This window comes from Capricornis sumatraensis, chromosome 23, assembly GCF_032405125.1.
Source record: "Capricornis sumatraensis isolate serow.1 chromosome 23, serow.2, whole genome shotgun sequence".
Classification (NCBI taxonomy): domain Eukaryota; kingdom Metazoa; phylum Chordata; class Mammalia; order Artiodactyla; family Bovidae; genus Capricornis; species Capricornis sumatraensis.
The window spans coordinates 47,448,733-47,465,530 of record NC_091091.1 but is presented as its reverse complement, the minus strand read 5'-3'; the positions used below and the strand labels follow the sequence as shown (position 1 = coordinate 47,465,530).

The 16,798-nt window shown below is 48.9% G+C and overlaps 1 protein-coding gene across 2 annotated transcripts in view; it reads right to left on the bottom strand.

The window, feature by feature from the left end:
• Positions 1 to 4,804: 4,804 nt before the first annotated feature.
• PTPRE (protein tyrosine phosphatase receptor type E) overlaps positions 4,805 to 16,798 on the bottom strand; it is a 179,547-nt gene continuing 167,553 nt past the window's right edge. For both annotated transcript variants that reach the window (XM_068961457.1, XM_068961458.1), the window contains 4 exons: positions 13,915 to 14,040; positions 12,573 to 12,739; positions 10,715 to 10,850; positions 4,805 to 8,124 (listed from right to left, as the gene is read on the bottom strand). In XM_068961457.1, coding sequence (XP_068817558.1) covers positions 8,050 to 8,124; positions 10,715 to 10,850; positions 12,573 to 12,739; positions 13,915 to 14,040 — 504 coding nt within the window. In that variant the 3' untranslated portion in view covers positions 4,805 to 8,049. The remainder of the gene's footprint in view (positions 8,125 to 10,714; positions 10,851 to 12,572; positions 12,740 to 13,914; positions 14,041 to 16,798) is intronic.

Sequence of the window (16,798 nt, the reverse complement as noted above, 5' to 3'; positions counted from 1 at the left end):
CCTTCATCTCGGTGATACGAAGCCCCGGGTTTGTGACTGCCGCGGTCGATCCCGGTTGGCCGTGGGCTCCAGCACTCGCCACTGTAAATGCTTCTGTGTGTGTCTGTGTCCTTTGTGTACGAACGTCCTCATGCAAATGTGAAAGGCAGGGGCTTCTCTCCAGCGCCCGGCAGGCACTCAGGACGCAGGAATGAATGGGCAGAGGACGAGAAAAATGAAAGTTAGGGTGTCCACCTTCACCCCGGGGAGACCGGGGTCCAGGCGCTCGGGCTGCGGGCCATCTGCACAGGACGGCCCTCTGCTCGCTGCCCTGGCCTCGGAGGCGAGAGACCTGTGATTCCGAGGCTGGTCTGCGACACCATCTGCAGGGCAGCGCGACGCTTGGCTTGAGGGAAGCCTGCCTGCTTGCCTGTTTCACGTGGAGAGTCTCTGAACCAGGACTGCTTCCCCCTGAGAGGGCGTCTGCCCACCTGCCTGAGTCCGCGCTGCGGCGCCCCTCGGCGCCCTCGGGTCCCGTTCTCCGAGTCTCTGCTCTCGCCCGGGCTTTCTCTGCCCACCCCTGTTGGCCTGGCCTCGCGCCTTCACCTCGGATGGGAAGCACCGCAAGCCCAGACGCGCCTCCCACCCAGAAAGAGTGGCCATTTCTGACGCTCGGAGCTCGAGGCTGTCGCATCTCGTTTTTCGCCTGGACGTCCGCCCTCTGGTTTCAGAGCCGCCCGTCTCACTGCTGTTTTGCTCCGTCCTCCGGCTCCTCTGTGCTCCCCGGCTCGGACACAAGCACCCCGTCCCCTCCGGGCACCCGTGTGGAGGCCTCCCCGCCCGCCTGCCCTGCCTGGAGGAGGTGAGGCTGGAGGCCGGGACGTCACTGTGCCCGGGCACGGGAGCTGTCACCCCTGCCTCCGTCGGCTCTTGTGTTCCCCCCGGGTCTGGCGTGGAGCAAGGTCCACGTCACAATAAATGCGTTTGAACAAATGCCAATCCAGGCACGTCTGTCTCGGTCAGGGGTATTTGTTTTTGCTATTTTGGCTGCCTTATGAATACAGTTATTTAGACGGCGTTGCCTGAAATCGGAGGTCATTGTCAAGTGGGGCCGGAAAGAGAGGGGTTCCGACGAGCAGAAGGGATGGTGTTTGAGGAAGTGCGAGCCTCCTTAGAAAAGGCCTTCTGAACGTGTGAGTCATCAGTGTGTCACTCAGACAAAATTCAAGGAAACAGGAATTTCCTATGATTCAGTTGTTCTGCCAGCACTTCAGATTTAGCAATAATTATGAACCTCACATATAGAAGAATTTCAATTAGCTGTGTTCCTGGGGAATGGGGTAAAAATTAATTAAAAAGCTATTAAGGTTCATTTCTAACCCAAAATCTCACTGAAATATATCAGTACATTTTCTTGCTTTCTTTAGCAAAGTATTTCAAGAGCATAAGAAGGGTGGTTTTTTCCTTAAAAAATGCAATAGAACTGCCATATGACCCAGCAGTCCCACTGCTGGGCATACACACCGAGGAAACCAGAATTGAAAGAGACACGTGTACCCCAATATTCATCACAGCACTGTTTATAATAGCCAGGACATGGAACCAACCTGGATGTCCATCAGCAGATGAATGGATAAGAAAGCTGTGGTACATATACACAATGGAGTATTACTCATCCATTAAAAAGAATACATCTGAATCAGTTCTAATGAGGTGGATGAAACTGGAGCCTATTATACAGAGTGAAGTAAGCCAGAAAGAAAAACACCAATACAGTATACTAGTGCATATATATGGAAGTTAGAAAGAAGGTAACGATAACCCTGTATGTGAGACACCAAAAGAAACAGATGTATTGAACAGTCTTTTGACTCGGAGAGGGAGAGGGTGGGATGAGATTTGCGAGGATGGCACTGAAACATGTATAATATATGTGAAATGAATCACCAGTCCAGGTTCGATGCATGATTCAGGGTGCTCGGGGCTGGTGCACCGGGATGACCCAGAGGGATGGGATAGGGAGGGAGGTGGGAGGGGGGACCAGGATGGGGAACACATGTACACCCATGGCAGATTCAAGTCAATGTATGGCGAAACCGATACAATATTGTAAAATAAATTAATTTTAAAGAGAAGGGTGGTTTTATTTTATATGGTTGTAGGTGCTGAATTAGAGAAGGTCACAAGCGTGTTTTTAAAAATGCACATCCGCAGGACACATCCTTAGCATTTTTGGGGGGAGGAAGCATCAGACAGAAATATTAACCATTACTATTTAGCAAGGCTAATTGTGTGCTTGAGAATGGGGTACAAGAAATAAACATCTGCTTGCTCTGTGATTTGGTAACTTCTCTGAGCCTCAGATTCCAAGAAAGTAGCATCCCTCTGATGGAAAGCTCTCATTAAATGGAAGCTAGTTTTACTTTATCTCCAAGTTTTCCATGACGTGATTTTTCTGTTTTAATTTTCTACCAGTCATCTCTTGCCTTCCTTAGTTAAGACTCTAGCCCCAACATGTAGTATTCACGCATGCATACATGAACATGTACACACACATACACCCATTCACACACATGCATACATACACATGAATATAGAAGGTTTCTCACACATGCATACATGTACACACACATATACGTACACCCATTCATTCACATACATATGCATGGATACACAGTATTGCATATGCTCATACACGCATGTAGTATATTCACATGCATGCATGTACACACAGGCACACACCCATTCATTCACACACATACACAAATACACATGGATCCATACCCATTCATTCACACATACGTATACACGGATACACACCCATTCATTCACACACACACTCATGCTCACACACACACACCCTGCTCTCCCCCACTCCTGCTTCCCTTCAGCCCTGAGCTCAGCTCCAGTGAGACTCCCTCCAAGAAGCCTCTCTCCCCTACCCTGGTTTCCCGGGCGAGGTTGGCCCCCCGTTTCATGGCCCAGAGTCATGCTGTACTTCCTGGTGGAACAGAGCACAGTGGGAGCTAGGTGACCCCTCTAGGACGAAGCTTTGTCCATCCAGGGTCAGACTGCAGACTGACGAGTCTGTACCCTGATGGTCAGGTGCAGGAAGTGTCTGAGATGAAATGACGTTAAAACTCAGTATTTTTATTAAAGGGAGGAAGTGGGAAAGAAAATCATACCAAATGGAGACAGTGAGTGGCAGAAAGGGGTGGGGCAGAGGGCCAGCTCCCAGCCTCCTGCCTGCATTTCCACAACTGCCATAGCCAGACAGGAACTCCCTCCACCCTACCCCCAGCCAGGAGGCCCGCTGGGTCCTGCAGGAACAGCCGTGGTATTTGGGGGAGGGGACTCCCCACCACCCAGGCCTTGTCCTCCTTGTCTGGACTCCAGGACAGGGATTTGGTCCAGGCTGCAGAATCAGCAAATGACCGTGATTGCCAGAGGTTGGCCGCCCTGACACAACCAGATTCTGGGAGTGGACTTGGGGGCAAGTCCCAGGGGTAGGAGCCTATGGTGGGTTGGCTATAACATGAATAACAAAGGGTCACTATCCATGTTTTAAACAGAATTACTATACCTGAATTTGGAGAAGGGAATGGCAACCCACTCCAGTATTCTTGCCTGGAGAATCCTATGGACAGAGGAGTCTGGCAGGCTACAGTCCATGGGGTCACAAAGAGTTGGACATGACTGAGCGACTAACACAAAATAATAAGGCAAAGTCAAGTGACTCGATTAGGAAGATGGATAAAAAAATACAAATTGGTGATTCAGAGATGAAATACAAATAAATGTGAAATGATAACCCACTAGAAGTTAGGGAAATGCAAACTGATCAGAGGCATGGTTTTTTTCTTTTGCCTCTCAGCTTGACAAGAGCTCAAAAGGCATGGTTAGTGATGGGGACCATCCACACTGTAGATGGTCTTCAATTATTGGAAAAGCCACAGAGCCTGCTAAAAGTCATGCCCCTAACCTGTACCATCCAATCCCAGCCAGGTGCTGACCTCCCCTGGCCATCGGCTCACCTGCTGGCCCATCCTGGGATCTGTTATCACAGGTGGTGCATTGGTGTGTTTCTATTTGACAATGGGCTTCTCTGAGGCAGACCTGGGGTTTGTTCCCTCTCAGCCCCTCACACCCTCCTGAGTCTGTGCACCCCACCAGGTGGTCAAGTCTGTTGGTCCCCAGTTGGCTGCGGCTGCTGGTTCCTGTCCTCACGGACCCTCCTCCAAAACTCCTCCTTGCCCCTCTCCCCGCTGTTGCCTGCCTCAGGCTGCATCTGCGCCTCCCACTCTCCTGCTCTCTTATACTTACGGGGGAAAGAGCCCCCTCCACACCGAGAGCAGAAGTGAGCCCCCCCTTATTTAACAGACATGCAGACAGACAGACCCATACATGCACGTTCAGTCGTGTCCAACTCTGCAACCCCATGGACTGCAGGCTGCCAGGCTCGTCTGTCCATAGGATTCTCCAGGCAAGAATACTGGAGTGGGTTGCCATTTCCTTCTCCAGGGGATCTTCCCAACCCAGGGATCGAACCCACTTCTCATGTCTCCTGCATTGGCCAGTGGGTTCTTTTATCACTAGCATCACCTGGGAAACCCACAGACCCATAAGGCAAACCCAATAGCTAGAGGGTTCATAGGAGCAAACAGCATTCATTGCAGGTAATTTTTTTCAGATGAAGAGGAATAAAGGTTTTCAGATGATCCATTTTAACAAATATAACAAAGTTTATAAAATTTATTAAATAAATGCAACCAATAATAAAAAGCATATGCTTCAATTTCCACATTAGGCCCAGAATATCTGAAAGAGGAAGCTGGTGTGTGAATTAGGGAAGGTGTGAAACTGAAACAGAGAGTGAGCCGGGATCCCCAGACACAGATGTGGAAAGCAAGGCTAACAGGAGTCGAGGTTTTAGGAGGAGAAGCAGTGTTGGAAAGGCTTTCCGATCCCACCTGGCAGTGGACGTGGAGCATTCGGTCACCTTCCTTGTATATTCTGAGAAACCACTGTTCAGAGCTTCTGTCTGGACTCTGGGAGGGTCGCCCTCTGTAAGGCGGTTATAATCCAGGCTTCACGAACCACTCAGGGCTTCTGAAGACCAGTGCATTAGCCATCACGTCCACACGCGTCTGTGCCACTTCTGAGTTAAATTTTACAAGTCCTAAAATTGTCTACATAAATCCATGCTTACCTCCTAATGAATGTCTTGTCTAGAAGGATTTAAGGCATAGAAATAAGATTAGGAGACTTCACTGAAGAAAGAGACGCAGGCTGGAAGTCAAAGTAAAGATTTATCCTTGCAACAGAATATTTTGGATCTTGCAATTTGCATATACAACTTCAGCAACATTCACTGGCACTGGAATCAGAGCAAGATCAAATGATAAATGGAATAAAACAAAAAGAAATGATAGTTGAAACCAGAATACATACATATATTATAAAGATTGCACATAAATTAAACACAACTTAGTTAAACACAACAGAAATATCAGTAATCATACATTTTTAAAAAAGGCATGTCTCCAAATGCTGAAACAGAGGCATCAGGCTCATTTTAAGAAGTTTTAAAAAATACATAAAAATACCTTTTAAAACACTGGTGCGCATTCTTCACTCGTAAAGCACATGAGAGAGACTGTAAAGCGAGTCACACAGTGACCGATAAAGCAAGGAGATCAGAACGGGTCGTCTTCTGATCGCTATTTGGCCTTTGAATGCAACCGCATGCAACAGAGAAACACGTCAAAGGAAAAATGACTTTCCCAGCATGGCGCTGTTCAGTTATGTACAACGGACTTTCTTTGACCCAAGGGGAGGAGATGCCAGCTTTCAGGGCAAGGCAGACAGGATGCGGAGTCCTGGAGTGCCCACCGAGGCTGGAATCAGAGCCGCGGGGTGATGGCAGGGGCCCAGAGGCTGATGACTGAGCCCCCCGGGGAGGCAAGTGCTGCCGTGATTGTGGAGGGAGTAGGGTGCTGCACCCCAGGGCCAGTGGCGTTTGCTCTGTTCTCAGAACCACCAGCGTGGAGCCTCAGCAGATGCAGGCGACGGCCCAAAGGGCAGGAGATACACACAAACGGGGTGCTTTCCCGAGGGCACCCCTGAAAAGGTCTGCCTTAATCCCACGACACGAGATGCCAGCTAGACCACGAAAGGGCCTGCAGGATGCTCAGTGAAGGCTCCTGAAGTTGGCCCCCATCCAGGCCCTGGGGCACTGCGATCCCGTGTTGCCATCACTGCCAACAGCAGCTCTGTTTCTAGGCTTCGGTGCTCAACTTTCTCTCTTCCCCTTTAGCCATAGGAGGACTTCGGGCTTGGGACTTTAACAATGGAAACAAATGGGGCCACCTGGTGCGTCTTGCAAAGCTCCCTCCGTGTTCCTCTTTGACCCAAAAGCACCATCAGTGCGCCCAGAAGGGAGAGGGCGGCGGTCGGCTGCATGAGGAGCCCAGGGCTGCTGCTGGTGGCAGCTCTCACAAAGTTGTGCTTTTGTCCGTCCAGCTGGGCTCCTCTGACCTTTGGGTGGGGCGTGGAGGAGCAGAAGAACCTTGATTACCTGTGGGCCTGTTATTAGGACATCACTCACCCTGGGTTGCACTCACGCAATCAGTTACCAGTGGAAATATCAAATTAGGTCTTTAGATTCATATCTCTTTTAGAAAGCAAAAAAAAAAAGTACCCCAAAATGCACATGTTAAATGATTACAGAAAGATAGACCAGATGTCTTTTTTTACATTGTGCTCATCTGCTTAGGCACCTGATGGCCACAAAGAGGTCGCTGCCATTAAATTAAACCTTTCCATGTTCATCCTCTTTTTTTTTTTGCCCCACAAGCCAATCCTGAGTGGCAATGAGATCATTATTATCCAGTGTCAGAAGTCTCAATAGGAACCATTCAAAAAGAAGTTAGTCTTTAGAGTAAGGATTTCTCTTTCTTTCCTTTTATTAAATATTAAGGAGTGGGACTTAAAAAAAACTGTATAAATCTATATTTTAACTATTTTTTTTCTTACAAACAGTCTTAACTTTTACAAGAGATTTTTTAAAATACCAAAACACTTCTTCTCAGAAAGTTTAAAGCATAATTGCTTGTGGTTGCCTGACTGTTTTTCCCAGGCAGGAGCTCCTGGCTTCTCTGTGCATGTCAGATGCGCTATCTGACCTTTTGGAATGGGAAGTGATTTTTTATTGTGCCTCGAGGTATAGCTCACGACTAGCAGGGCAGAATGGTGGAGTGAAGGCGGGGGACACAGGAGTGAGAAGGGCAGTGGGTGTGATTCTCAGAGAGTCATCTGAGTCAACCACCCAGACAGATGGAAAGCAAGCGGCGCGAGGGGAGTGATGCTCTGCGAGCTGGTTTGCTGGACCCGAGGCCACTGGGCCACTGGCCTTCACATCTCTTTTGTCTCGACAAGATGTCACAACACAGTCTTGAAAAATGCATTTTTAAGGATCACTACATAGCCACCAATTACTCCAGTGTGTTTTAGACCTGGACTCAGGTTGAAAAGTCTTCTTTGATCTTTAAAAGGTAAAGGAAAACTACATGGACTGAGGCTGAGGCCTATAGGACTCCTTGTTTACACCATATCTTCACGGGAAGTTTGCCTTCAAAAACCTGCCACTGCGCAGGGCTGTGAAATCAATATCAGGAAATTTTCCACTAATTTCTCAGTCCTCGATTATTTCCTAATGAAGTTGTGGTTAATACCTTGCATAAATAAACACACTCGGCATATTAAGATCTTTAGAGGCGCTGACTGTGTGAAGTTAAGTGACATGAATCTAATGAAAAATTAAAATATTTTTTTACTGATATTAGCAGAAATATATATTTTATGGGATATTATTTGACCTTAATACATTATTCCAGTTTTTAAAGGGCGTATTTAAGATTTAATAACTTTACAGCAGGTGGCCTTTAAAGCATAACAAAATATATACAAAGAAATTACGAAGGATATTAATGTCAACTATGAAATAAATTAACATGATTTTTACAAAATATACTGACCATTAAATTAAAAAATATTTTAAGGCAGGAATTTTCATTTGAAATTAGCATAATCAGAAAATATATCAATAAAATCTTGTACCACTTTGTAGCAGAATTCATACTGTTCCTGAAAAAGAAAACCAAGAACATATTAAAATAATATTAAAGATATATTTAATTACTTTAATTCGAAGAAACACTAGAGAGAAGACATAAAAAAGTCTGACCAGTTATTAAAATAATGTATATCCTGATGCATATAAACTTCTGTTACACAATTTAGTTTTAGGTACATGTTTCCAAATCTATTTTTCTACATAGAAAATGTCAGTGTTTCAACTCAGTGTATTTTGGACTCACTCTCTGAGTGAGAGATCTCTAGTTTTCATATTTAAACTAAAAACCACTACCTTGGAACGAAAAAATAATAGCAAACCTAACATCAAGCTTCATAATGCAAAGAAAATAATCTATAAAAGTTAAATAAGATGGAAATATAGATTATTTTTAAACCTAAATTTACACTGCAAAAAGGCATTGCTTTATATCAACTTTACTAAAATTCAAAAGAATGATGCCTTGCATCTGTGGGTGCGTGCATGCTCAGTTGTGTCCGATTCTTTGTAAATACACAGACTGCAGCCCGTCAGGCTCCTCTGTCCACAGAATTTTCCAGGCAAGAATACTGGAGTGGGTCACCACTTCCTACTCCAGGGGATCTTCCCGACCCAAGGACTGAACCCCCATCTCTTGTGTCTCCTACACTGGCAGCAGATTCTTTGCCACTGAGCCACCTGGGAAGGCCCCTCCACACATCTGTGTGAGGCTCTTATTAGCACACTTGGACATCGCCTGACTTCTGACCTTCCAGCAGCTCTTTGGGGTTGCGAGACTAGAGCCAGGTGATGGGTTAACGGGGGACCAGTGAGCAGGGCGCGTCACACCACCAGTACCGAGCACTGAAAAGAAGAAATGAGGACTTCGCTGGTGCTCCAGCAGGTAAGCCTTGAAGCTTCCAATGCAGGGAGTGTGTTCGATCCCTGGTTGGGGAACTAAGATCCCACATGCTGGGCAATGCGGCCAAAGGGCAGGGGGAAAAGAGGAAATGAAACAGATGGGGAAAATGGCAATGCCTGAACTTTCTTGGAGAGCCTACCATGAGTCTAGGAAAACCATGAGCACAACAGTAAGCAGATATGGGGGTGGACTCCGGTGGTTTGAGGAACAACAGACGGCAGCTACCCTTGCAGACCCTGGTCACTTGCTGGCCCAGTTAATATGGGAGCTGGGGAAGTGGGGGGCCCAAGGGAGGCTCCTAGCTCCCTCCTCTTCTTTCCCAGCACCTTGGGTTCAGCCTCTTATCTAAATTCACATTGAACAAGAATCGACCGGCCTTTGGGTTGGAAGAGCCCAAACATTAGCCCGTCTAGCCCTTCTGGGGTCTCGGTCCAGCCAGCATAGGACAGAGCTGTGCTTTGCAGGGAAAGAAAGACGGAGCCAAAAGCGGCTGTCCTGTGGTTGCAGGGGAGTTGGGAGAGTCAAGAGTCACTACAGGGTCCTCCCTTCCAGCTACTAAGATCCCACCCAGTCACCCAGCCCTTGGAAGGAAAGAGAAAGTGCCTGCGTTAGGACTGAGTGAGCACAGAGAACCAGTGGGCTGTGCCAGGGGCCTGGGAGGGCAAGTCCTAAGATAGGAAGCCTTGGGGAAAACTCCAATACGTTGGCCACCTGATGCAAAGAACTGACTCATTGGAAAAGACCCTGATGCTGGGAAAGAGGGAAGGTGGGAGGAAGAGAAGGACAGAGGGTGAGATGGTTGGGTGGCATCACCGACTCAATGGACATGAGTTTGAGTAAGCTCCGGGAGTTGGTGATGGACCAGGAGGCCTGGCATGCTGCAGTCCATGGGGTTGCAAAGAGTCAGACATGACTGAGCAACTGAACTGAACTGAAACTGAACTGGGGAAAATAAATATGTCTCTGGAGAAGGGCATGGCAACCCGCCCCAGTGTTCTTGCCTGGAGGATCCCATGGACAGAAGAGCCTGGTGGGCTATAGTCCATGGGGGGGTCTCAAAGAGTCGGACATGACAAACACTTTTACTTTTCTTGAGAAAAGCAACGGGTTATAACAGTCTTGAAAACTGAACTTGCTGTTGGAGGGCAATCACCAAATTTGGTAGGGAGGCATCTCTTCTGAAAACCAGAAAGAGTGGGTTTTCACCATGGAACGAAGGAAGACCTATGGGCAACTGCACTCTACATGGATTCCTTAAGCCCCCTGGGCAGCGTCTGGAGGCTGAGTGAAACCCAGCCAAGGACAAGAGTCCACATGACCCGTGGAAGGCAGAAGATGGCAAGAATCAGGACTGTAAATGTCACCGCTGCGTGTGAACGTCTACGTCTGTAAGCATAGACTGGAATCTGCAGAAACAGTTCACTGACGCGCAGCTGGGCTTCTGTCCAACGGGTCTTATCATCGAAAGCCAGGGCAGTGCCCCTCCTCTTGCGTCTGCCCAGGGGACAGACCCCACCCCGATGCAAGGGAGGAAGGGAGTCTGTGAAGCTTCTGTATGCTGTATGCTGTCTGGGACTTTCAGCTCTCTGTCCTGGAAACGTAGCCTCCCTCCTTCCTTCCCGGTGGACTTGAACTTCAGTGCAACATACATCAAATGCAACATGAGACAATTCTCAACTCCTCTGGAAGCTGTTTCTTACCAGGGTTTGCACCATGTGTGGCCTCTGAAGTCGTAAACTCTTCACAGCTTGGAATACGTCTAAAAGCCCCTCAGCCTTGACCCGTTCCAGAATATTGCTGAGTGCTATGAAAGTCCCCGTCCGCCCAGCTCCAGCACTGCAGAGAGAGCACGGAGTAAGACACCGAATCTCGCCCGCGGGCATGAGAAACCCACAGCCTCCACCAGGCCCCGCACGCCAGCGCTGGAACGACTGGAGCTTGGCTCTTTAACGACCATTTTATAAGGAGCTTAGCTCTGGACAGAGAGTCAGCAAACACAGGAGTCCTCAAGAACGTGCCTACATGTAACATGAGTCAGACCAGAACCAGTGACGAGTTTTCAAGCTGGTGGACCCATTTCCCTTCCTCCTTGTGGGGGGACTCTCAGAGGATGGCCCCTGGGCTGGCAGCAGCTACATCACCTGGAAACTTCTTAGGAGCAAAACCCCTCCCTGTTCAGGCGTAGGGAGCTGCAATCCTGGCCGACTCCCCATGTGTGCAGGGACCATCTTCCGAGATGGGAGGTGTGCAGGTGGATGGAAGGGTTGCCTGGACAAAGGACAGCCCCTGGCAGGGAGGGTCAGATAACTGACCCTGCCCGACAGTGAAGGCCTACATCTGCTCTGCTTAACAGATAAACCCTGCGGAAGCAGACCCTCTTGGGAGAGAGAGAGCAGGCCTAATGCAGGCAGGCTTGGCTGGCCTCTTCCACGGAGCCCTCAGAGGACGTGGGGTTCCCAAGGTGGCCCCAAATCCCAACTGTGGGTTTCGCTCAGCTTTGTTGGCATCCCTGGTGCCCAACACCCATAACGTTCTGTCTGGGTTTGCCGAGACGGAACAAGAAGGAACTCAGTGCTCATTTATTCTAAAGGACATCTACGAAGGCACCAGGGACTGAAAACCTAGGTGTGTGCACCCCCTGCTGGCCGTGCCCAAAGGGCGCATCTCTGGGTGCAAGGTCAACAAAGCGGCCAGACCAATCCACCAGGTTAAGCCGGGCTTTGTTGACACGAGGGGTAAGCGGGTGGGGGCAAATGGCAGTCAGAAAAATGGGAGCCACACGTAGACAGAGGTACAGAAGTGCAGTCTTAGAAGCAAATCAGATCCCATCAAGATTACACACCCCAAGCTTCCCCAATCAGACTCCACCTCAAGATCAGACACCCCAAGCTTCCACAAATCAACCCCACCCCAAAATTAGACGCCCCAAGCTCTCGCAGGAAGAGTTTTACAAGGGTGGTCAAGGTCCCTGCCAGCAGGGGGGCCTGGCCCAGAAGGAAGGAGAGCTGGCATGTCTCCATAGGATTCACCCTCATAAAGCTGTTTATCAAGGTTCTTGCTGGGGGGGGGGTGTCCTGCTGTGTCCAGGTGCCCCCTGGTGGGTCCCTCTGCTCACGGTGGGGTGGGGGGCTTGGGGACCAGGCTGAGTGTTGGGCTGGGGCTGCGCACCCTCTGTTATGGACCCTAGCCTAGACATCCCTGAGTAGTTCAAGAAAAGCTTCCTGCCATGCTGGGTGGGCATGCCAGCCAGAGCCACACCAGTCTTTCAAAACGAAGATAACTCAAGTTCAGGGTTTGTCTGAGCTGTGCTTGGAAATGTGTCTTTTTTTTTTTTTTTTTTGACAACTGAAAAAGCACAAAGAAATGTGTCTGACTCGCTTCCTGACTCCTTCTCACCAAATGCTCCTGCAAATCTGGGAAGATATTTATGCGTTTGTGTTAAGTCTGGGAGCGGGGGAGGTGAAGAAGACGGTCCAGGGACGTGGTGCTGAGGGGAGCAGTGGGCTGGGCGTGGTCCGCGTCGGGCCCACCGGGAGGGGGCGCCCCGGGCCCACTTGCCTGCAGTGCACGGTGATGGGGTGATTGCCGGTCTGCTGCTGCTGCTTCTGCACGGCTGCGATGAGGTCGATCATGCCTTTGCCCTCGGCCGGGATCCCAATCTCGGGCCAGCCGTGGAAGTGGAACTGCCGCACCACCCGCATCTGCTCCTCTGGCCGGGCCAGGGGCTGCGGGGCGGGAAGAGCGTCTCAGGGCTGCGCGGTCACAGCCACCCGGCCACCCTCCCAACCCCGCCCGGGGGGTATTCGGGCCACAGTCTTGGGCAGCCCGCGGAGTTCTCATCTGGCTGGCCTCCCAGATGCTGGCTGCTCGTAGGCTGTGGTCACCCTAAAGCAGAAGGCCAGCCGTGCTTCCTTCTGGGTGGGGGTCACGCCAGTCAAAGGATGCTCCCTGGAGCCTCCAGTGCCTGCCAGACCCCGTTATGGGATCCTGGGTAGTTTTGCTTGAGATGACAAGAATCATCCCTGTTTTGTAAGAAGCCTCACTTCCCTGATAGCTCAGTTAAGAATCCTCCTGCAACGCAGGAGACCCCAATTCAATTCCTGGGTTGGGAAGATCCTCTAGAGAAAGGATAGCTACCCACTCCAGTATTCTCGGACTTCCCTTGTGGTTCAGCTGATAAAGAATCTGCCTGCAATGTGAGAGACCTGGGTTCAACTCCTGGATAGGGAAGATCCCCAAGAGAAGGGCATAGGCTACCCACTCCAGTATTCTGGCCTGGAGAATTCCACGGAATGTATAGTCCATGGGGTTGCATAGAGTTGGACACAACTGGGTGACTTTGACTTTCAGGACCCCCCATGTCTCTTCAAGGCTGGGGATGAGCAGTTTCAGAGTCTAGGGGCCCTGGGTCTTTCTGCGACCCACGTGGAGGAGACCAAGTCTTTGGGCAAAGCTGGCTTTCTCTGTACTGACCGTCTTGAGCTCGGAATCAGATCCCATAGGTAGGTCACTTTACCCATGGTTGACACACAGGGGGCGTTCCCAAGACTTGGCTGGTGGCGGGTGGCGGGAGGCTCTGAGAAGGGGTCTGGCAGAGAAGCCCAGGAGGCCTCTGTGGCATCACCCATTCATTCCTCCTGCTCTCTAACCCACGGTTGTTTCTCCCAGGGACTGGGCAGCAGTAGGGCGCCTCTTGGAGTCGGCTTCTTGGCCCCACCATCCCTGCACTCCAGCAAGGAGCTGGGGGACGATCATGGAGGTGAAATCTTATGGGAGATCAGCCACTTGGTAACACGGCTGCCGACTGCCCACGCTGACCACTGACACGAACGTGGGGAGCCCACACGATGGCTGCAGGGTGTTCTGTCCACAAGAGACTAAAGGTCTCTGGCAACAATACCTGACTGAAGGTGACCAGGAAGTCTCGTATACTGATGGCTTCAGAAAGGGTATCGCTCTTTATTTCGATCGTTATTTCTCCGTGAGTCACTGAGCCCTCTGTTGGCCAATACTGGTAGCATTTATCCTGGGGGATAAAATAAAAATGTTTTAAGTCTCGTAATAAAGAATTTGCTGCCAGCCGTTTTAACAATAGGATGCAGGCGTGCTGTCAAACCATTTAATGCATTTCATCTGAACAGGAAAGCAACACATGAGCATAAATATGAATGCCACTGCCTGCTGACCAAGGGAACAAAGCAGACAGCCCAGGAGCAGACATGCATGTGTCTGCAGGACAGACACAGAGCAGAAATGAAGTCCAGGAACAGACATGCGTGTGTCTGCAGGACAGACACAGAGCAGAAATGACAGCACACAGAGGAGGGGCCACTCAGTAGCTGGAGCTGGAGAATCAGCTCTCTGAACGGGAGAAGTGAGCTGGATCCCTGGCTCAGCTGCCTGGACTGATATGAATGCCCCGGCCCCTCCTGGAGTTGGGCAGTGTGCAACCTACACGACTGTATATGGCAGACTTGAAGTTTAATAAAGACAAACCAAGACAGGGTAAGACTTGAAGTCAAAAATAAAACTGTGAACGCCTTAGAAAAAATATCTTTTCATTTGGGGGTATAGGTTTACCAAACAAGAACCCCAAAGAGCTAACTAACCATGACAAAGAAGATCTCAACATCAGATTATATTAAAGTTAACCCTGGCTCCTCCCTATAGCTGCTGCGTTGGTATCGGTGGTATCGGTGGGAGCCCCAGCTCGAGCTTGGTAATAAAAACTCTCTTGCTTTTGCATCGGATATCGGCTCCCTGGTGGTCATTGGGAGATTTCGCAACTTGGGCATAACATTTGGGGGCTCATCCGGGATCTCCCACCGGCTCCACGGGAAGACCAATCCGGAGAGTCATCTGCAGCTGTGCAGAATGGCCGACCTTCCATGTAGGCTGGCCCTCAGAAGGCACCTCTGACTTGGGAACTGTACACTGAGTCCGAGATATCATCTTCTGACTGCAGATCGGACACCCTGACCAAGTTCCCTTTGTCAGCACATGTGTCTCCTCGGACAATTCATTTCCAAGTGTAAGACAAGAGCCCAGTTTCGGGTCCTGGAAGGGGTCCCTCTTCCTGCAACAAATGGTGATTCTGGCGGGGACTCTTCTTCGCAGAGACTGACATCCTGACCACTCGGGGTACTCAGGGGCCAGCTTGCCTGTCAATGGACCAGACCCAGTGGCCGCAACTGGGACACTTTTGTCCCTGGCCTCCTCCTGACGTGGACAACTGGCCAGAGTGCCCCAACCGCTTATCTCAGTAATCTATCTTTGGATGAAGATCAGATGCCTCATGACCTACAACCAGAACTGGAAAAAGACATAATTTAAGGGACTGTCTCCAACATGGATGGAAGGACTCTTTTATCAGGAGAAACTACACTACACCAAGGATGAGAAGATGACGACATCAGAGGTAGACAGCCTCCCCAAGATGCTGGACCTGATTCGTATGATCATTTATGTTTTCTTGACTTCTTAGACCTTTGCATATAAGTCAAATGCTTTTCTATCATAGGCCTGATCCTATGCTAGTTTTAAAAATCAATCCAACTGTTGGGTTTGTGGCCAATTACCTGTGTCTAGTTCTGGGTTACCTTGGTAAATTTCTCTACTACGAGACTCTCACTGGTTGGCCCTGAGAAAATTTACTTAAAAAAAAATTAAATCATACTAAAGATAAGCAGTCTAGTGACACTAGAAAACTGGGCTATGTGCCTTATAGATGGTGCCAATATATAATTACCCTGGAAGATAAAGATTCTACAGGGAAGACTAAGTCAGATGACCTGAAGATATACTGGGCTACATCTAATGGAAGTTCTTAACGTAAGTCTTACTTGTGGCTTTACTAATACTGCTGGCTATGTTATTTGCATTTCACCTGTTTTACAAAATCACTGTTTCTTACACTGTCAAATATGTGTGTGAGGCCTCTAATAGAATAATATATAGTCCCATATGAGATCAATGATGGTAACAGGGTAACTCTAGATATTGCAAGAAGCAACAAGAGGGAACATTTTCCTGGACCAAAAAGCTAGTAAGACAGGTGGTCCAGAGAATTTTGGATACTGTTTTATGGCCTAGTCCAGTAACAGCACATTGAGTGGCCTTTCAACAGAATCTTTGCCAAACCTGAGAATGGACATTCTCAGCACCATGGGATAAAATGGTCATAAAATGCCCCCCTCATAATCATGGTCAAGTTTATGAGCAAAAAGGGGCTCTGCCAACTGAAGACTGACACTTGCCATCTGCATCTACAAAGATTAAATCATGGCTGTTGCAACTGCTGACTTTCAACGCCCCTGAAAGGAGTTCAGGGTGAAAATCAGGAATGAGGCACTCTGTGCTCTGGGAAAAACTGGCAGAACAGGCCTTCAGATAGTTAGATCTTTTCAGGAGAAGATTTTATGAGTCCCAATTCTTGCATCTTCTCGTACCTAGAGAAACACTGACGTCATTAACGGTGAAATCTGCTTTGGCTATTAAAGAAAAGTTTACAATTTAAAGTTTTTAAATAAAAAGAAAAAAAAATAAAGTTAACCCTATGTCATCAATAAACATTTTGTTGTTGCTTAGTTGCTAAGTTGTATTTGACTCTTTTGCGACCCCAGGGACTGTAGCCCACCAGGCTCCTGTGTCCATAGCATTTTTCAGGCAAGAATACTGGAGTGGCTTGCCATTTCCTCCTCCCGGGGAATCTTCCCCACCCTGGGATCAAACCAGCATCTTCTCCATTGTCAGGCAGATTCTTTACCACTGAACCACTTGGGGAA